We start from the raw sequence: 21,798 nt of genomic DNA on the forward strand, positions 1-21,798 counted from the left end.
ATGGGGGTGTGGATCGCAGCACAGGAGGATTTTGGGGGCAGGGCAGGTCAGGGGTAGAGAGGGGAGCCATAGCCAAGGGGGCAGGAAGGGGTGACGATCCCAAGGGAGAAGGGGCTGCAGGGTGTGGAGAGAAGGGGCCTGGAGTAGAATTGGCTGAGGGTGCATGGTGGGGGGAGGGGATCCCAGCACAGGGCTGAGTTCGGGGAGGGGTTGGAGTGCAGGGCTAGGGAGCCCAGGGGTCGGGATCCCAGCAGAGAGGGCTGGGAGCAGCATGGAGGGGCTGGGCAGGTCACTCACAGCCCACGCGGAGCTGGATGGTTCTGCGGGTGGAAGGTCCCTGTGCTGAGCTGTAGGTGACGTTGCAGACGAGCTCTTTGCCGTGGTCCCCCAGGCCGGGCGTGAAACGGAGCGCGGAGCTGTGGGCCCAGGTGCCATTTGCCAGCTGGGTTGAGATGTTCTGGGCTGTGTCGCTGAACGGCCCCGTCCAGGTGACTCGGGGAGGGGGCCCGGAGCAGCGCCCAGGGGCCGTGCAGATCACAGTCACCAACTCCCCAGCCAGCAGCATCCCTGGCAGCCCCCGCGGCAGTGAGATCTGGATCTCTGGCTCCTCCGTCAGCTCTGAGACATGGGGAGAGGGGAGAGAATCAGTCGGGGACACGGGGCTTTTCCCCTCTAGGGGCTCAGCCTGGATCGGACCCCAGGACGGGGACTGGCGGGCTCATTGGGCTGATGAGCGGTGACTGTGGCTGCTCTTACGTGTCACGGAGATCGTGAGCGCAAGGTCAGTGCCATCTGTACTGTAGCGGTAATTGTAGCTAAAGTCTCCCTCGACTCTAAGGAAATATCTCCGCGCATCCGTCCATCGGGCGTCGCTGATTTGCAGGGAGCAGTCGCCGCGCACGGGATTTTCCGCCAGCCGGAATCGGCCCTGGGTCTCCTGCGACACCCCCCGGCTGGGGTCATTGCTGGCCACGAGCGGATCATAGCCCCCAGTGGCCTGATCCTTGTACCAGTATCTGTAGAGCCGGGACTGGGAATTCTTAGTGTCATAGGAGGCTGGGTACATGAACGTGCAGGGGACCAGAACGCAGAGACCTTCCTGCACTGACACTGATGGTGGCACCGTCAGGGTAAATCCGGGCAGCTGGGACAGGGACTCTGCAGGGGACGAAGAGGGATTGATGTGGGACCCATAGAGAGCAGAGACCAACCCTGAGCTCCCCTCACAGCTCTGCCGATGCCCCTCACTCCCGACCCACAGCCCATCCATTGAGCTCCATCCGCTCCCTGTCGCTCAGCGCCCCCTAGCACCACACTGGGGCACTGGGCTCCCCTCCCCCTCTGGCCAGTCTCCCTTCCAAGTTCTGGGACAGACCTGGCCCCACTTAGCGCAGGTTCTGCCCTTCCCCCTGCACTGGGGTTGCAGGTTCTGCTTACTTACCCCTCCAGAGCAGGGTGAGGATCAGGACCCTCAGCATGGCAGGACCCCCTGCTCTCCATGGGGGGCTCTGAGCCCGGAGCTCCCACTCTCTTGCATCCTGCTGTGGCAGCAGGGCTCTGCCCATGGCTGGGGTTTGGGCTGGGACAGACCTAGAGACAGACGGGGGGTGAGAAGTGTAAGAGCAGAGGTTATTTGGGGAGGACAGATCTGCCTGGGGGACCATCAGTACTGCTGGGCTCTGTGGGGGGCTGATCTGGGACTTCTGGCAGCGCAGTGACCTCCCCCATCCCCAAATCACCAGACAGTCCTGAGAGACCGTGGGCTAAAAGAATCCTTAAATTGGCACACACCAAAAAAGAGAGATTTTCTCTAAGAATCAGAAGATAGGCCAGAAAATCCCGAGCTGGTATCAGAAGATCATCGGAAGGCCTGCTTTGTTTCAGTCTTCCCACAAAAATTAACATGTGAGCGGGTGACCACTGAAGTTACCACAGACAATAAAGGGGACGGGCTGCAGATCGGGATAAGTAAATAACACGTCAGAGATGTTCCGACCAATTTAAATGAATTCAAATCAGTGGGGCATGACACTGTTCAAGAAATCTTGGAGCCACTGGCAATAATATTTGCAAACTGATGGATGCCAGGAGAGGTCCCAGAAGACGGGAGAAGGGTGAACAGAGTGGCCATCTTTAAAAGGGGGAAAAGGAGGAGCCGGGGAACTATAGAACAGTCAGCCTGACCTCGACAAATGGAAAGCTACTAGAGCAATGTATAAAACCTTCAATTTGTGAGGACGAAAGGGTGATCACCAGCATGGATTCACCAAGAACAAATCTTTCCGAACCAGCTTGATTTCCTTCTTTGACGAGGTAACTGGTTGCTGGCAGGGGGAAAGAAGTGGAAATAATAAAACTGGACTTCAGCAAGGCTTTTGACAGAGTCCAACATGACTTTCTCCTACATAAGCTGCATAAGACATCTGAAGGAACTCAAATGTAAGATTGCAGAACTACTTACTGTCGTATGTAACCTATCATTTAAATCAGCTTCTGTGCGAGATGACTGGAGGATAGCTAATGTGACACCAATTTTTAAAGAAGGCTTTGGAGGTGATTCCAGCAATTAGAGGCCACTAAGCCTACTTCAGAGCTGGGCAAACTGTTTGAAACTACAGTAAATAACAGAATTATCAGATGCATAATGAATACAATTTGTTGGAGAAGAGTCAGCATGGTTTCTGTAAAGGGAAATCATGCCTCACCAATCTATTAGAATTTTTTGAGGGAGTCAACAGCATGTGGGCAAGGGTGACCCGGTCTATGTACTTAAATTTTCAGAAAGCCTTTGCAAACATCCCTCCCAAAAGGCTCTTAAGCAAAGTAAGCTTTCATGGGATAAGTGGGAAGGTCCTTTCCTGGATCAGTAACTGGTTAAAGATAGTTAAAGGATAGGAATAAATGGTCAATTTTGACAGTGGAGAGAGGTAAATAGTGGTGTCCCCCAGGGGTCTGTATTGGGACCAGTGTTGTTCAACATATTCGTAAACGATCTGGAAAAGGGGGTCAACAGTAAGGTGGCAAAATTTGCAGATGATACAAACATCCTCAAGATAGTTAAGTTGAAAGCTGACAGCAAAGAGCTACAAAGGATCTCACAAAACTGGGTGACTGGGCAACAAAATGGCAGATAAATTCAATGTTAATAAATGCAAAGTAATGCACATTGGAAAACATAATCCCAACTATATCTATAAAATGAGGTACTACCACTCAAGGAAGACTATAACAGGGTTTAAAGGAGTACTAGATATATTCATGGAGGTTAAGTCCATTAATGGCTATTAGCCACGATGGGTAAGGAATGGTGTCCCTAGCCTCTGTTTGTCAGAGGGTGGAGATGGATGGCAGGAGAGAGATCACTTGATCATTACCTGTTAGGTTCACTCCATCTGGGGCACCTGGCACTGGCCACTGTCGGAAGACAGGATACTGGGCTAGATGGACCATTGGTCTGACCCAGTCTGGCCATCCTTATCTTTTTATGTTCTTATGTTATCTTGGAGTCATTGTGGATAGTTCGCTGAAAACGCCCATTCAATGTGCAGCGGCCATCAAAAAGTGAACACAATGTTGGGAATCATTAAGAAAGGGATAGTTCATAAGACAGAAAATATCATATTGCCTTTATATAAATCCATGGTACACCCCCATCTTCAATACTGCATGCAGTTCTCGTGGCCCTATCTCAAATTGGAATTGGAAAAGGTTCAGAAAAGGGCAACAAAAATGATGAGGGGTATGGAACAGCTTCCATACGAGGAGAGATTAATAAGACTGGGACTGTTCAGCTTGGAAAAGAGATGACTAAGCGGGGATATGATAAAGATCTATAAGATCATGACAGGAGTGGAGAAAATAAGGAAGTGTTATTTACTTCTTCCCATAACACAAGAACTAGGAGTCCCCAAATGAAATTAATAGGCAGCAGGTTTAAAACAAACAAAAGGAAGTATTTCTTCACACAACACACAGTCAACCGGTGGAACTCTTTGCCAGAGGATGTTGTGAAGGCCAAAACTATAACAGGGTTGAAAAAGAACTGGATAAATTCATGCAGTACAGGTTTTTACTTAGCAGCTCTGTGTTCTTGGGGAACCAGGGTGCAGTACCCAGTCTGTCTGACTCATGAAAGACAGAAGGCCCCCCAGCCTCTGCTTGAACCAAACCTGCATCAGAAGAAAGACTTACAAAAAGCAATGGAAAGCCAGTGGGAGACACACCTCAACCCCTGCAACAAGAATGACGGAATTAAGGAAACTCCTCTAGCCTCATTTGCATTGAAGATGGGACAGGGAGGTATCTCCATTAGCTTACAGAATGGAGAACAGAGATTGCCAGGCAAGAACCACACTGAACTCTGGGACCAGAAAAGCAGGGAAGCAATGCATGATGGGGGATCTCTGCTCCAGACGTTAATGAGCTCACACTTGCACACACCCAGCTCAGCAGTTATCAGACCAATTCTAGTAATGAATCCTTTATTGGTATCGAAAATAGTGAAATACATTATGAGCTCCCTCCAAGGAACACCGGCCAAAGCCAGGAATGATCAGCTCCCATGTCTAGCTTGAACAAAACAACTTTGGTATTCTCGCGTGTTTACACACAAACAAATCTAGTGTTTTTCCTTGAACCATTATTCTTTCTTTACAAAAACCCGGACCCACACTCCAGTCAGTGTTCTGATGCCTGGATCCAACAGCTGCATCAGTTCCATCTTCTCCTGACTGATCATGCTGGGGGCTCTGCCTGACCCCAGAACTCAGGACCCTGAGCTACCACCATCACCTGGGACCCCTGATTGAGTCAACCTTCATGGAGCGGTGAGAACCCATCTCTCTCTCTCTCTCTAGGTGTAGCCTTCTGACCCTGACTTGTGTGATCAGTTATAGTTTTGTAAACCTGACTTTTACAATCAAATTTAAGTTAGATTTAATATTAAATCTGTTTTTTTGGTTTGGCTCCCCAATGGTTATTTCCTGCCAATAAATAACTTTCATGATTAAACTGGTTGCTTCTCTCTCTCTCTCTCCCCCCCCCCGTGGGAGTTTTTTCGTTTCCTCATTCGTTCTGTAGCAACGCTCCTCATACCTAAGCTAAAAGATCCCTTCATCACCCAAAAATCCTGTGGGATTTGCTCATCACGTGGGTTACTACCAGAACAATTGTAACATTACAGTGGGGATTGGCACATGCTGAACATGGGACATACGAGGGTGACAGCTTGGAGATGCTGCTCGATCCAATCAGCTGATTCCAGGGACATATAAGGGGTCAGCTTGGGAGTTCTGATTAACCCGTTCCTCTCAGACACGCTCTGTTAAAGTGTGTGTGTGTGTGTGTGGGTGTTCATCTGATTCTGGGGCTGGAAGAACCCAGCCCTGGGGAGCCTAGGTCCTGCAGGACAGCTCCATTGGGAGGGGACTTGCAGCAGGGAGAATTAGAGCTCCATAGAAATACAGACCCTCCGACCCAGAAGAGTAACCCTAATAAATGAGTGTACCGCAAAGTACCCAAAAGTCAGAGGCAAAGCTGGTAACAAAATCCATCAATGGCTATTAGCCATGATGGAGAGGGATGGTGTCCTTAGCCTCTGTTTGCCAGAAGCGGGGAATGGGAGACAGGGGACGGATCACTTGATGATTACCTGGTCTGTTCATTCCCTCTGAGGCATGTGGCATTGGCTACTGTTGAAAGACAAGATACTGAGCTAGATGGACCTTTGTTCTAACCCAGAATGGCCGTTCTTATGGAGAAATGTGGGTCCATTACCATTAAGTGGATACATAACTGGTTAAACAACCGCAAACAATGAGTAACTGTTAATAAAATGATGTTGGATTGGAGGGAGGTCCCAAGTGGGGCTCCACAGGGATGTGTTCTGGGTCCTGTGTGGTTTAACATCTTTATCAATGACCTGGATGTAGGACTAGGGAGCAGACTGATCAGATCTGCAGATGACAGAAAGCTGGGGGGAGTTGCCAACACTTTGGAGGATGGAGCTAAAATTCAGAGGAATCTTGATAAATTGCAGAACTGGGCTGTAGACGACACAATGAAATTCATCAAGGACAAATGGAAGGTGCTCCACTTAGGGTCTGTGATTCTAGGATTCACTAAAAAATCTTGAGATTTAATGTGATGACAACTCTCCTCTTCCTCCCAATATTCACTAATAAATCCCAAGGTTTGGTATAAGAATCCTGAGATTGGCTTTTAAAATACACAGATTTGTGTCTTTGCAAGCCCTTTTGTTTGCGGCCCGTTGGCTCACCACCCCCCCCCCCACCGGTGCTGGTGTCGCCCCCCCCACGGTGAGTGGCTCGGTTCTGCAGGGATCCAGTTGAGACAGATGGCCTGGATGTGAGTAAAGCGTCCCGGGAGTGGGAGGGGGAATGCAGAGAGCTGATGGCTCCCCCCTCTGCAGCCAGGGCGGGGCAATAATCCTGCCCTCCCTGCCCCACAGCTGTCTGCCCCACCCCCACTCCACGCTGCTCCTCCTGCTGCTGGGACTCTCCTCACACCTTCCCCCCTTCTAACCTGTTAATATGATTTGGGCCGTTCCCTCTTACCCCTTCCTTACCCATGAGAATGGTATGGGCCACTCACTCCTTCCCCGGTCCCCCGTCCACTACTGTCAGAATGGTATGGGCGACTCACTGGTCTCCCCTCCTCCCCTATGAAAATGGTGTGGACTACTCACTCCTCACACCTCCTTTCCTTTTAAGATGGTATGAGCCACTCCCCACCTCCCAATTCCTTTTCTGTACAAATGGTACAGGGCAATGGCTCCTCGCACCCCCATGAAAATGGTACAGGCCGCTCCCCCCTTTCCCTCCCATACCTAAAAACTCTTCTCAGCTCCTGAGGGGGGAGCTGCCCCCCTCCTGCAGCACCCTAATTGGCTGCCCTTCTCCAGGAGGTGGGGCAAGTGGTCAGGGCAGCCAATCAGAGGGGGGGTTCAAGGATGGAGTTCTGCAGCCTTGGGGCCGGTCACTAATGCAGTGAGCTGGGTGGGTCTCAGCTTGGATGCCCTGTGGCCCATGCACCATCCCCTAACAGAGCAGGGTGGGACGGGCCCTGCTGTCCTGGGGCCGGCCATGAGAGATCCAGCCTCCATCCCCATCCCTGCGGGGCTGCCCTCTGCAATGCCTGCACTCCCTGCCCCCCAAAACCATCCCCATCAGGAAGGGGGAAATGCCCAGCAGTTCAATTTCCCACCACCCCTCTGCTGCCTTCAGGCATTCTCGGGAAGGAGGCTGAGATATGAGGTTGTACGTGGCCCCCTGAGCCGACACCTCCAGTGTAGTCCCCATGGTGGTGGAGCCCTGGGGCGGGACCCTGCTCGGGCTTGAGGGGCACCGGCAGAGCTGTGGGGGCAGGGAGCCGAGGGCTGGGATGGGAAGGGACTGTGCGTCGGGATTGACGGGCACCCCAGTCTCCATAGACCGTCCAGCTCCCTCCCCCACCCTAGTTCCACTTACCCCTAGACCTGCAGAGGGGGGCCTGGCACCTGGTTCTCCGACCCTGCAGCCCGGGTTCCCCAGGGTTTGTGACTCGGAGCCTGGGGAAGCGGCATGCACGGGAATGTGAAAGTAGAAGTGGGTGTGGACAGGAGGGGGTTGGAGGAAGATGCTCTCTCAGAAACCACAGCACCAGCATCCTGCGGACTTCCCCTCCCTGTGGCTGGGGCTGCCTGCGATTTCCCTGCAACGGGGGAGGCTGCATATTGCTTGTGGGGCTGGAATAGAACCCAGGAGTCTGGGCTTTGAGCCCTTCTACACCTCACTCTGCTCCCAGAGCTGGGATAGAGCTCAGGAGTCGTGAGTCCCTGCCTCTACTCCCCATTGTAACCCACTAGACCCCACTCCCCTCCCAGAGCCAGGGATAGAACCCAGGAGTCCTGGCTCCCAGATCCACTGCTCTGACCACTAGACCCCACTCCCCTCCCAGAGCCAGGGATAGAACCCAGGAGTTTGGGCTCCCTGCCCCCCATCCCAGCTCTATCCCTTTATTACTGCTTTTTCAAGTCACACAATAATATTTGAATGCTAGCAGCTCACACCTCTTATCATATTGTACATGCTGCAAACACTAATCACTCACCCTGAGCTGAGATGCAGCCACCTCCAGGCGGGGCAGCTGGGGAACAGCCACACAGCGACTCTGCCCAGAGGTTGCACACTGGGAGCTGAGATGCATCCACCTCTTGGGTGGGGGGGCCAGGAACAGCGCACTGGAACAGCAGATGCCTGGTTACGACGGCTAGTGAATCCCGACTCCAATGGGAAGAGTCAGGTGCGTGTGGAGATCTGCCTGGGATGGAGCGGGTGCAAGTGTCAGAGCGAGGGCTGCGGTGAGATGTGAGATTTCAAGACAGGAAGGGGAAGTCAGCTTGTGAATCTGGCCCTAGGATGTCTTGCTGAAGCCGGTTCAAGTGGCTGGAGATCTCGGTGCCTTTGACGCAAGAGGGAGATTGTCACAGACACAGGCAGCATCCACAGACAGTCGGCTTCTGGACCCCCGCGGGGAGCTGGCCGGGGGTGGGGGAATGGGGCATAGGGCTTTTTCACTCTAGGGGGCACTGGCTCTGATCCGCCCTAGGGTGGGGCACTGGCTGGGTCTGGGGCGTAGGAATGGAACCTGGGGCCTTCCCCTCTAGGGTCTCTCAGCAGGGCAGATGCCAGTAGGCACCACTGAGCACAGACGTTTGTTTTCTGTCTCTCAGTTCCTCAAATGTCTCCCAGATCCTGGGTCACTGAGTCTGGGGATTCCCTTGTGATGGGACCGGGTCATCGGCTGGCTCAGGAGAGGCAACTGGATCCCACGGTCCACCACAGACTCCGTCCTTCGGCTTAAGAGCTGAGATGCAGCTGAATCTGGCCTGGGTCCTGAGGGGCTGTTTACACAGGGACCTCTCCCCAGTGCTGAGATGTGGCTGCCTCTAAGGTGGTGTGCACAGGCTGTTTATACAAGGACTCCTTGCCCGGTGTTGAGATACACAAGGGCTTGGGGGAAACCTAGAACTAAAAGAAACACAGCGCCCCCTAGGGGCTTTGGGACCAGCCCCGATGTCCGTGTCCTCCTAAGTCTCCCACCCCAGCCAGACCCTGGCCCGCTCTGCCCCAGGCCAGTGGCACGTCAGCTCTGCCCCCCATGTGTGGGCACCGGCGGCTGTGCTGGGAAGCTGGTTGCTGAGCGGAACTTCCACAAGAGGAAGTTTCCAGTCGGTGAGTTTGCTCCACCTCCGGCCGGTCGGCCCCTGTTTGGGGCTGGGCAAGAGCCGCGGAGAGCAGGGGAGAGGGTCCCATTGAACACCGGGGTGCGGCCGCATGGACATAGGTCCCCAGCCAGTGGCGGAAGGGGCGAGCCTGGGGCAGATTCCTGCTGGGACTGTGGCTGCCGGGTCTAGTGGGTTAGAACTCGCTGCGCTGGATCCATGCGGATCAGGGCAGACCCCTGGTCCTTTGGCTGAGAGCCAGGGCAGGAACCCTGGTGTCCGGGCTGGCCCCTAGTTTGGTTTGTTACGTTCTGCCTCTGGTTAATCCCCATTTGGTTTCAGACTCTTTTTAATTAGCTGCCCAGGAGGTTTCCCTCAGTGGCTGTTAAATAGATGCCCTACCTGGAGGTGGCTGCATTTCTGCGCCAGCCGGGCAAGAGATCCTTCTATAAACAGCCCCCACACCCCACTCCAGATGCGGCCGCATCTCAGTGCTGAGCAAGGGATCTTTGTGCATTGTATTGAGCTCAGTATTTGATTTGTGTGTTTTTCCTGGGTCTTGGGAATTACCAGGTTCAGATGCAGGAAAAAAAGAGATTCACTGGGAAATCTTGGAACCGCCAGGTCAAGATCGAAACCTGACATGGCTGATAACATGGAGATCATGGGGACTGGGGTCCATTTCTTACTGATATGGGAGGGCAAGGGTTAATTAATAGTATATTTTAAAATATGGCAGGTGGAGGAAAGGGGGTGGGAATTGAAAAATGTGGGATATTTTTTGTGACAACTTCCTAGCCTGTGAATTTTTTCTAGTGATCATTAGTTTTAAACGGCCAAGATCTCTGTGAAACCTTTCTAAAAACCAAAAAATCTCATTATTAGTTTTTAGAAAATGGAACATTTGCACAAAATTTTTATTTCAAACACAACCTATGACAAAGTGGGGGATTTCGTGAGTGTTCTGCATGAAAACTGTATGTGCCTCAGTTTCCCTGTGTCTTGTATGTGTAACGAGGTGGTGGAAGAGGGGGATTCCGGTTGCAGAGGGTCAGGTGTGACCTCACCTGGCAGCCGGGACCCCGGACAATGGCCTGGACATTATGGAACTTAGGAACCAGTGGCCCTGAGGGCAAGTCATCTTGGGAGCCAGCGGGTTCTGTCCAGTGGGAGTGTTACCCACACAAAATTGTCTGTTACTCACACACTCTAAGGGCACCCACCTTTACCCAGTTCCTAGGGCTCAAGGCTTTTTCCTTACAGTCCCCTTGGGCTTTCCTCCTGGGTATAATTAACAAGGGCCTTATTTGACTTTGCATGCCAGCTTCCTGTAATCTACAAACAGTTGTCTTCATCCAGCAAGCCAAGGCTATTATGCTCACTAATAAAGTCAACTGGATTCCAATGATCACCACAATGGGGTTAATCATGATATTTAGCATACCAGTTGCAGGTGACCACCTTAATAGTGTTTCCTACCAGGAGTGTTGTCCTGAATTTGCAATAGTTTTTAGTACATGAGTGATGTCTGTATTATCATGTTGTACTTCAATATGTATTTGTTTTTCTGTCTTTGCAATATTTTGTAAATGCGAATGTAATAGAGAATGGATTAACAATTTTCTGATCATGGTCATAATAATACCTAAGGTCAGGGCCGCCCGGGGGTGGGTGGGGGCAAGTGGGGCAATTTGCCCCAGGCCCCGCAGGGGCCCCCACGAGAATATAATATTCTATAGTATTGCAACTTTATTTTATGGAAGGGGCCCCCGAAATTGCTTTGCCCCAGGTCCTCTGAGTCCTCTGAGCGGCCCTGCCTAAGGTTACAGGTGTTACATTGTGATACAACTGTGGTTTAAACTTTAAGTAGTTCACATTCCATACAGGTAGACAGTATTCAAAATCACAACTTCTAATGTTGCAAAAACATCAATTAACTAAATAAGTCATAAAATACAATTCCTTATCGTCTACTACCACCATTGGACAATGACTTCTAACACAAACACATCCCCTTCCTGCATATACAACAGCTGACTTTTGTTCAGCGAATATATTTATAGATCTTTGAGTTCCTTTGTCTTTAACATAGAAACATTTATCTCTTTCTTGTAAATTTTGATCCTCACACACATATCCCAATTTTTCATAGGCTACACAATGAAACATGTCAATGGTTTTCCATTGTTGTTTTTCTTTATATGCCGAGGAATGATGATCAGTGTAATACACAACCAATTTTTTGGTTAATTGGATTCCCACAGGTACCACTGGATATACATCAATAGTTAGACTGTGGTGTACAGTTACTACATCTGCTTGTAGAACTCTTTGATCTTTATTTAGGGAAAATTTACCAATTTCCACCACACCATTACTTGTCTCTCCCCTTCTGTAACATTTTCCAACAACTTTTTCATTTCCAAAGGCAAATTTCCTTGCGTGCCTTCCCAGATTATTTGAATGACCAAAATTGCTGACTTATTTCCTGGGCCAGTGTACAGGCTAATGCAAGGGACACATTTTCTTGTATTGATTCCATAGTCCCTGCTAACAATAACAAATTCTTTTCACCTTTCTCTTGCCATACTGGCAGCATTTTCCTGATTTTCTGAAAGACAAAAAGAACATGTTTCTAAACCCTTTGGGGTGGCAGACTATTGCTTAAAATATCCCTTCCTTTTACAAATACCCTTGCTGATCGCAGGCAAAACCGAGCAATTACCTCCATACTTTCATGTTTTTTGTTCTATAGGCAGGCCAGGTTTATTGGCTTTTACCCTTTAAGGGTTTAGGGGAAATTATCCCACTGTTCAGTCATTACATTCATGAGGTGGTGTAACTCCGTTTCCCTTTCTATACAGAAGACCAGGTATGTAATGTTTTTTCTGCTGTGCTAAGCTTTAAGTTTATTCAGAGGTAATAGCTGAGAAGCATCATTGCCATATGACCTTAAAGGTTTTTTTCCAAAAATCTTAGACACTATACATTGTTACAGGGGTACTTATTAACAGCAAGTTTATCCCAATGTTTAATATTAACAATAACATCAGTAGTATACTGCTCGATAGCATTCATCACTATGCATTTTTTGACAGGTTTCCACATCCCATTTAGGGCTTATGTCCTGCCTTCCTATCCTGTTTCTGTTGGCGCAGAAGTTTGGCACCATTGGCCATTTTGAAAATGTGTGTGTGTGTGTTTGACTAGGGGAAGTGTTGTGTGTGTTTGTGCTTGGGTACATAGAGAGAAAATGGTTGAAAGAAGAGAGTGAGAGAGTGTAAAGATGAAAAAAAAGTGTGGGTAAGGTTTAGAGAAAAAAAGGAAAGAAAGGTTATTGGATGTGATTGAGTAAGGAGAGAGGTTGGTAAAGGCAGGTTATTCAAGAATAGAAAGATAGAACTTAAAGAAAAAAGGAAATATTTGTTTTTAAAAGGTTAGTTTAAGAAAAAAGTTAAATAATATTAAAAACTAGGTTTAAAAAGAACCCATATAGCCAAAAAAGGGAATTTACTAAGGCCAGCCTGTTTAGTAAGCCCATGGCCAAAAACTATAAAGGGTGGCTACGAAAAACACAAGTAAACTACTTACTATCAGGGTAGGTTAAGAAAAAAGCCTTTAAAAACATTAAATAATATTAAAAACTAGGTTTAAAAAAGGAATTTACTAAGGCAGAGCCTGTTTAGTGAGCACAGGGTGAAAAAAGTAAATAAAAAAGCATTTAAACTACTCACTATCAGGGTTGGTTAAGAAAAGAGCCTTTAAACTTATTAAATAATATTAAAAACAATACAAATCAGTTTAAAAAGGGAATTTATTAAGGTAGAGCCTGTTTAGTAAGCACATGGCCAAAAACTATAATGGGGTACTAAGAAAAAAGCATTGAAAATGATTAAAAACTAGGTTTAAAAAGGGAATTTACAAAGGCCGAGCCTGTTTGGTAAGCACAGGATAAAAAAGTGAATAAAAATGCATTTAAACTATTCAATACCAGTGTAGGTTAAGAAAAAAAAGAGGGTAAAAGAAAGAACAGGACAAAAAAGATAGACAGCACATGGTGGAATCAGAATGAGAGAGAATAAGAAAGAGAGAAGCAGGCAGAGTCTGTTTAGTAAGCACATGGTAGAAAAGCATTTAGTAAGAGGGTAGGTTAAGAAAAAAGAGAGGTTAAAAGAAAGAATAGGGCAAGAAAAGGGAAAAGAGAACCCCTTTGCAAAGGGCAAAGATAGACAGCACATGATTGAGTCAGAGAGAGAGAATTCTCAACTTTAAGTCTTTCTGTAGAATGAGGCAACTTCCCTGGTTCAGACCCTCTCAGACTTGTTATCACCACCTTTGGATCGGCCCAATCAGAGTTTGTTCTACAACAGCATCATAGAATTCATTTTCCTGAACCAATTCTAGAGTCTCAAGGTTTTAAACAAGAACCATCTCCCTCCTCTTTTCCCTCCCCCCTCTCCTACCCCCCTTTAACTGTCTTATTCTTATCTAAAGAAACAGACCTTCAGAATTTTTCCCCACCATGTAGCCCTTTTAAATAGGGGTTTTTATAAAAGTTAAAACCATAAGCTTTTAGTAACAAGCAAATTTTAAAAGTTCCCCCTAGGTTTTAGACTAACGTGTTATTTTTTTAGTAAGAACAATGTGGAGCTGCAGCAAAGCACCTGTTAGCAAAATAGCCTCTGTGAGTCAGTGGATTGCAAAGAAGGAGTTTCCTTCTTTCCCTGCTTTTTAACAAATACATGATAAAGTTACATTAAAAAGACAAAACTAAGACACATTCCTTTTGCATGTGTTGTAATAAAAAGTTATGCACAACCACCGCAGGTTTTTAGTAACAGACAGTTTATAAATCCCTTATTTTGTAAACCATTGGATTAGAAAGAAGAAGATTGCTTCTTCCCCCAATTTTTAACAAATAGAGGTGAAAGTTATATTAAGGCTTTTCAGGAAATAAACACTTGAAAAGACATACCTAAATGAAGACGCATTTTTTTATTTAGCCCCCTTGGCATAAGTGTTTCAATGAGGCTGCAGCAAAGGCCCCTCTGTGAGTTAGTGGATCAGAGATAAGAAGGCTGCTTCTTCCCCCATCTTTTTAACACAGGCAGGTAAAAGTTACATTAAGTTTTGCAAAGGTATAATTACTTGAAAAGACAAACCTATATGAAGACACATCCCTTTATTTACAGGTGTATTGTAATAAAATAGAGCAGGCAGAAACACGCCAGGTTTCAAACCCCAGGTCCTTAGTAACAGCCAATTTATATTCCCCTTATTCTGTAAACCAATGGATTAGAGAGAAGAAGTTTGTTTCTTTCCCCACTTTTTAAAAAAAGAGAGAGGTGAAAGTCTTGTAAAGGTATAAACACTTGAAAAGACAGGCCTATATGAAGACACATTTTTTTATTTAGCCACTTAGGCATAAGTGTTTTAATAAAATGTAAGTATGCAGAAACAGTTCAGGGTTTAAAAACACAGAAAACCTGTTTATAAATGTGACGTATTGTGATAAAAAGTTTCCCCCCAGGTTTTAGACTAACATGGGTTATTTTTTTTAGTAAAAACTGTGACGCTGCAGCAAAGCCCTGCTCTGCTCTTATCTAAACAACCAGGGCCCTGTAACAAAAGCTGAACAACACATACTATAAACCATTTTAAAATGCGTTTTTTAAAGTAATGTCTAAACCCCCCTTCTTTTTAGTTCACCTGGGACGGTGAACCATGGCCAGTGGGGGCTGCAATCGGCCGAACCTGCTGCGTCAGCAGGTAAATAAACTGGCCCGGCCTACCAGGGTGCTTACCCTGGGGAGCCGCGTGCCGAACATTGCCGACCCCTGCCCTATAGCCTTAGCAAGGCTCTAGGGGTCACCCCTTCAGTTTATTTGTTTTTTTACAGACTTCTTTCCTAAGTTTTTAAACGCTGTTAAAGTTTTAAAAAATGGCGAGATTGCATTGAAAGATACTTTATGAAAGTTATAAGAAGTATTTTATTCCATTTACTGATTGTAAAAGACAAAAAACACCGCTTTGTGACTGCATGAAGCTCAGAGATAGCCTATCTGAAGAATACCCTCACCCCTTGACTTTCCCCCCATACTTTTAACACTTGCTAAACATGCCGTGTTTCATTATATAAAGGTTTTTAACACGAAAATACAGAATTGACTGAGCTGTAACATAATATGACCTTTTTAAAGGATATTCTGTATGCAGTGAGGCCTATTTGCAGTATTGCCTGAGCTGTAACAAAACAAGGACCCTCTTAGGGATATTTCGTAGAAGTTTAGTGAACTAAAAAGGCTTAAGATACTAGCCTGTTCTTTTAAAAAATAGTGTTTTTAAAGTACCAGAACAACAACTGGGTAAGAATATGAAAACTGGCAATTGAGGGGAGTTTACATATGTGTTTCAATAAAAAAAAACTAAGATTGCTTTTTAAAGTTTGGATTTATACAAAAAAACACAGCTGTTTTTTTTACTAGAGATATGGACCCTTCCTCACCCCCGCTCTCCACACACACACACAGACTTCCCCCCCCTTCCTCTGCCACTTTTTTCCTTTTTTTAATGTTTTTTAAAATCTAAACCAAGGACAAACAATTTTTTTTTAAAAAAAGCCAGAGCCACAGAGATCAGGCCATGGGGGTAAGAAAGCTGTCCTGAGTTTTAGGGGGCATGTTGATAGTGAAACGGTTTTGTAGGCAGCCTGTCTGTGTTAGTTGTTATGCTTTAGCATGGGCAAGCATTTATTATTTGAAAGCACCTTCCCATTTTATGAGGTATTATCTCCCCCATCTTACGGCCTATCAGAAATATTCATGAAAACAAGCTAAAAGATACTTTGTAGCAAGGTCTGTAAAGCAATAATTACAATTTTGTTGACCATTCTCTTGTCTAAGCCCCCACAGAATATATTTTGTTTTGTTTTTATAAAACACTTTTATGCAAACTGTAACCTTAGATGATGTACAGCATTAAATAATATGAAACAGTAGACAAGAGACCTGAGACATTGTTGAAATCAGAGGGGCTAGGATTAAGTCCTAATGCCTTTACCAACCTCTCTCCTTACTCAATCACATCCAACAACCTTTCTTTCCTTTTTTCTCTAAACCTTACCCACACTCTTTTTTTCATCTTTACACTCTCTCACTCTCTTCTTTCAACCATTTTCTCTCCATGTACCCAAGCACACAACACTTCCCCTAGTTAAACACACACACACACACTAACACAAATTTTCAAAATGGCCGACGGCGCCAAACTTCGGCGCCAACAGAAAAGGGGTGGGAAGGCGGGACATAAGCCCTAAATGAGGCGTGGAAACCTGTCAAAAATGCATGGTGACGAATGCTATCAAGCAGTATACTACTAACATCAGCATAAAATCTATTCAAGGTATCTTGTTATACCATGTATTATTCCCTGGAATTTTGGTGAGTTAAAAGGTAGGGGTGTCATGCATATAAGCAGACCCCTTTTTACCTGTCTTCAGATTTCAGCACTGCACACACACACAAAATATTTTTTCTACTTAGGGTTAATCTGTCCCTTTCTTATTCTTAGGTTTGACTCCTTTTTTCTCCTTCCTCTCAAGGGTCAAAATTTGAGCCTTTTGGTTTCAGGTAGTTTGTTTGCTAACCAGGTCTGTCCTTTATCTGCAGCTCCTTTGTGCTGCCATTTATGGGCAGTTCTGGTTACCTGTTCTTGGAACCAGCCAAGAAATAACCACAAACCAAGGACGAACTAGAGTAGTATCGGCACTTGATTTATTACTTGCTTCCCTTATCTGAACAATTATACTCACACACACGTTGCATTCGTTCTACTGGCTGACTGCAGGCATGGATATTGTTTTCAATCTTAGGTGACTGTGGGTGATCAGGCTCCAGCTGTCCAGAGATCTAACCACTAGGTGACGAGAATCCCTGGAGTCCCTTCGGATCTGCGGGAGGGCTCTACTGCTTCCGGTCCGGTCCTGAGTTCTTGCTGTCATAGGTGACATCTCTCTGTTGGCCGCTACTGTCGGAGGTTTATATATAGTCCCATATACACCTTGATTACCCTTACACAGTAATATTTTGGTTCAACCCTTGCGACTGGTTTCTTACACTCATACTGTCTCAGTCACTCCTTACATATTGATTACTTATTCATAAGCACGAATACAATTGGTTATATAGCTTTAAGCAATCACCTCACATCAGCGAGGACTTCTGCTGTTTGTGGTTAAGATAGGAAACTGTGCAAACCGCACTTTAAGAGAAAGGTAACTGGTAAAATAGGAAACCTACACAGACACAGACTGCATTCAGAAGAGCAAAAAGGGAGGGAGTAGATGGGGAAGAAAAGGGGGGCACATACAGCAGGGCGTATGGGGACTGTGTCCAGCTACAGTTCTCTCCTTCCTCTATGGTTTAGGTAATTTGCATTAACACAGAGGCTTTCTGGCTTGTTTTTGGATCCAAAGCCATCAGCAGCTCAGAGACTCTGTCTGAAAAGGGACACAATCAACTTCCACAAGATTTAATTAAGTAGCATGTTTTGTTTGCATTTCTTTTATCCCTTCTATAATATACACTTCACATGTCTTGGGAAAAATGCACATTCCTTCCATAGTTTAACTTCTAGAACATTATATTAGTCATATCATTTTTTACTTACTGTGGAACTGTTTCTTTTGTGCTCACAGAGTTTTCATGTACCCTTATCAAAGTGACAGTCTGATTACTCAGAGCCACCTTAAGGCTCAGTGTTCCGAATGTTGCTTTTTTTGTGCACCTCACCCCTGCTGTTGCTCCAGAGGGACACCGTCTTTTTTTTAAATTTATTTCTTATTCTCTTACTACAGCTCTTATCTGCTATTTTGTTACCAGAAAACGAATCTAGACTCTTTCCCCATTCTCCTGGGTTTCACTGCCCTGCTGTAGCCACCACTTTGGTCTTTAAAAAGATATTGAACTTTATAAAGCACTGGGATACCTTAATGGTTAAATGCTCAATACCAAAGCCAAACAGCACCATTACCTGTGTCTGGCAAACAGTGTCTGTCAGTTTTGCAACTTTGAATGAAAGGTTCAAATAGATTTTTAGTGGTATTATTTAAAAACAAAACAAAAACAAGTTAATCTTAAACCCACAAAACAGAGTTTTACAAACCAGGAGTGTTGGTTTAGGTCCTAGCATAATATGATAAATTTTGAGGGAACCCAAAGTCAGGGGAAAAAATCTTTTCATGTAAAACCAAAAATGGAAATTGGTCCACATTTTCAATGAACCAGAAGGTCAGAAATTGATTTGGTTTGAGAATGAAACATTTTGTTTCAATTTCAAGCATTTTAGATGTTTTTTAACTACTAAAGTAAAATTACAGGAAATTTCAAACCACACTGTGTTTTTGAATTGAGAAAGTGAAACGTTTCTTTTTGAAAATGCCTAAATGAAATCATTCAATTTTGGGAGTTTTTTTCCCCCAAACAAACAAATTGGCAAAATCGACCCGGATTCACACAAAGTTTTGGTGTTGCCAGTTTTGCATTTTGCACCCAAAAATAGTTTGTCCGTGAAACTTTCTCCCCGCGCTGGCTGGGATCATCCATCAGAGCCGCCGGGTTGGGCGTTGTCCTGCAGGGATCAGTAACTAGCATCAGCTGGTCTGCTCCATTCTCTAGAGCAGCAGTTCTCAAACGTCATCCCACCACAACCACCTTCTGAATACAAAAATTACTACACAACCTCATGAGGGTGACCAAAGTTTGAGCCCGCCTGAGGCGCGTTGCCACGGGTGGGTAGGGGGGCCAAAGCCAAAGGGCTTCAACCCCGGGTTTGGGGGCCTGTAACCTGAGACCCAAAGCCCAGGACTGAAGCTCTCGGGATTTGGTCCCAGGCCGCAGCAAGTCAAAGCCAACCCTGGTGACCCCATGAAAATGGGTTCATGACCCACTTTGGGGTCCCTGATCCACAGTTTGAGAACCACTGCTCTAAACTAAAGGGTGTCATACTGCAGTCGTCACGGGGTATATGGGCACCTTGCAGACATCACAGAGCAAACAAAGTAATCCAGGGCCAGCCTCAGGCATGGGCAAATGGGGGGGCCTCCAGAGCGGGGTGCCCCTCCCCTTGCTGGTGTCTGCAGCCCCACGGCTCCTGCCCCCTGCCTTGGAGATTCCAAACCACCATTAATGGCCCACACTTTGCATAATTACAATAGGACCTCAGAGTTAAGCTACATATTCCTAGATTCAGGAACATGAATGATGGATTCATATAAATAGGGGGAACACACTCAGGAGATGATAAGCTTTGTTATGATACCTTACAAGAGACCTTTTGCATAAAGCACATTCCAGTTACATTATATTCACACTTATACACATATTTTTATAAAGCATGATGGAATGAAACCTCCAGAGCAGGGGTGCCCCTCCCCCTGCTGGCCTCTGCAGCCCTGTGGCTCCTGCCCCCTGCCTTGGAGCCGCCCCTGGTCAGCTGTTCCTGGGAGCTTCCTGTCTGCTGTAAGGAGCGGGGGGGAGGGGCTCGGATGTCACGCTGTCCCCTGCCCCCCATGTACCCCGTCTCCGCAGAGCAGGTGGGGTGGGGGCACATGGCTCACCGAGAGTGGAACAATGCTGCTGGCGGCTGCTGCTATGTCTGAAGGAGCTTTCCTCAGACTGCTAAGTGCCGCTCTCCTAAAGGGGCAATGAACGGTACCGCACACACTCCCCCAGCTCACCCCCCCCAGCTCACACACTGTCTCTTTCACACTCACCCCCCTACACATACCTATAGTGCTCTTGTTACTGCAATGCACATATATTCGCTGTAATTTTATTCTTTCAAAGTGCTGTTCTTTGAGTTTCTGCATTTCATAATTTTATTTTTCGCTTACGCTTACATTGAATTCTTTGAGTGGTGAGTTCTAAACTGCCTAACCTGTCCTGGCCGGAGTAATGAGCATTATTACTGTTATCATCATATTGTGCTTTGTCATTCATTATGTAAAGTGGTACAATCAAATAATAGTATTCTCCTAGAATGGAACTGTAGCTTGTACTCACTTTAGTCATTCCAGTTTAAAAAACATTAGCTAACCACAGAACTAGAGACATTGTGCAGATGAAAGTCCTTTATTTTTAAATTGTATTTTTAGTTATATCTGTAAACTAACAACATTTGCATGAAAATAACTGCAGTTCCAACGATGATATCAATAGCAATGATGGAGTCAAACGTGAGTGAGTCACATACAAATACATGATTGTGGTCGGTAAACAGAAATGCCAAAATAATTTAAAAAATTAATTCCCTTTCTTAATAAAAGAGAAAAAAACCCTTAATCACATATGTTGAAATTAAGTGAAAAACAATTGACTAAAGTAGAGGAGCTAATGGCAGTAACACAGTGTGTCTGTGTAAGCAGATTTTATTTATCTCTACTAAAGATAGTGTACAAAGTATCAGACATGTGTTTCTGATATCTGCGTTAGAGATCTAGAACTGATACCTAAAGGCTTGGGATTGGGAATATCTTGCTGTATTATCTCCTGATTGTTCTAAATTTACATATAAGCTGTAAACGTGGCTTTAATTGGCTTTTGTATATATTTTTTCTACCTTTATATAATAGCTAGATACAGTGCTCCTTTCAGCTAATCCTTAAGTTTGTAACCCTTCTGCCCATCTAAGTTGGCAGCAACAAGGGCCTGGTTCTGTATCTAGGGGTTCCATTTCAATAACACAATGCAAAACCGGCTCCAGCCCCCACCCAGTGACCTGGGACAATTACATACCACCCCCTGGGAGCCTCTAAGAGGCAATACTTCCCCTCTCGCAAGCACAGAGTCTGAGTGTAACAGAAAATGTTTAATAACATGAGGTAAACGACATCAGCATTAAATTGGAAAAACACCACAAACAGGATTCGTAACACAAACCAGGAGCAAAAGACCCACCCCAGCAAATTGGGCCGTGTCCTTTCTCTTTGGTTCTTGAATCCAGCAACCCCAAAACCACCCAAAGTTCCAAAAGTCCAGCAACCCCTAAAGTCTCTGTCCCTGGTCAGTGCAGCCCCAGAGTAAAAGGGGGGCCAACAGGGTGTTAAGGGGAACCTTACATGATCTGAGACCAGCCAGCCATCTCTCCGCAGCCTTCACCACGAGCCAGTCCACTTCCTGCCATCCCACAAACTGCTCTGCTCTAGGAGCCGCTCCAGCCATCTCCGCAAATGGCTCCACTCACAGACCAGTGAGCCGCTCCAGCCATCCCCACAAACTTGCTCCACCAGCCGCTTAGCAATATAGCTTCAGGCTCCCCCACTAATTAACACAGCACTCAGTGATCTCAACTACTTCATCTCTTTTGTGATTTTAGCTTGTAGTAGGGGAGCCCCAGTACTCATGCACCATTGGCCTAAAGCAAATTTAGCTCAGTAGTCTGTAACTAGACTCCAAATGGAATCAAAGTTAGTTCTGACACCATGCAATTGGTGTTTCAAGAACCCAAACATCAGGTACAAATACTTGTCCCCATCCTCTTTCAATTCATTGGGTTGTGGAACCCATGGCCCTTGTCTA

At 46.1% G+C, this 21,798-nt stretch overlaps 1 protein-coding gene across 1 annotated transcript; it reads right to left on the reverse strand.

The window, feature by feature from the left end:
- Window positions 1-289: 289 nt before the first annotated feature.
- LOC128827371 (sialic acid-binding Ig-like lectin 14) lies at window positions 290-1,511 on the reverse strand. Its single transcript, XM_054011225.1, has 3 exons — window positions 1,442-1,511; window positions 757-1,158; window positions 290-618 (listed from the first exon to the last, which is right to left on the reverse strand). The coding sequence occupies exons 1-3, from the start codon at window positions 1,476-1,478 to the stop codon at window positions 290-292; spliced, it is 768 nt and encodes a 255-aa protein (XP_053867200.1). The 5' UTR covers window positions 1,479-1,511.
- Window positions 1,512-21,798: the final 20,287 nt, after the last annotated feature.

This window comes from Malaclemys terrapin, chromosome 21, assembly GCF_027887155.1.
Source record: "Malaclemys terrapin pileata isolate rMalTer1 chromosome 21, rMalTer1.hap1, whole genome shotgun sequence".
Lineage (NCBI taxonomy): Eukaryota > Metazoa > Chordata > Testudines > Emydidae > Malaclemys > Malaclemys terrapin.

Bases quoted from the DNA above. Each gene is read 5' to 3' on its own strand.
- LOC128827371 (XM_054011225.1), bottom strand. From the start codon at position 1,478: ATGCTGAGGGTCCTGATCCTCACCCTGCTCTGGAGGG. The intron at 1,159-1,441 runs GTAAGTAAGCAG...CGTCCCCTGCAG, and splicing joins CCTCACCCTGCTCTGGAGGG to AGTCCCTGTCCCAGCTGCCC. The intron at 619-756 runs GTAAGAGCAGCC...CCCATGTCTCAG, and splicing joins GCTCACGATCTCCGTGACAC to AGCTGACGGAGGAGCCAGAG.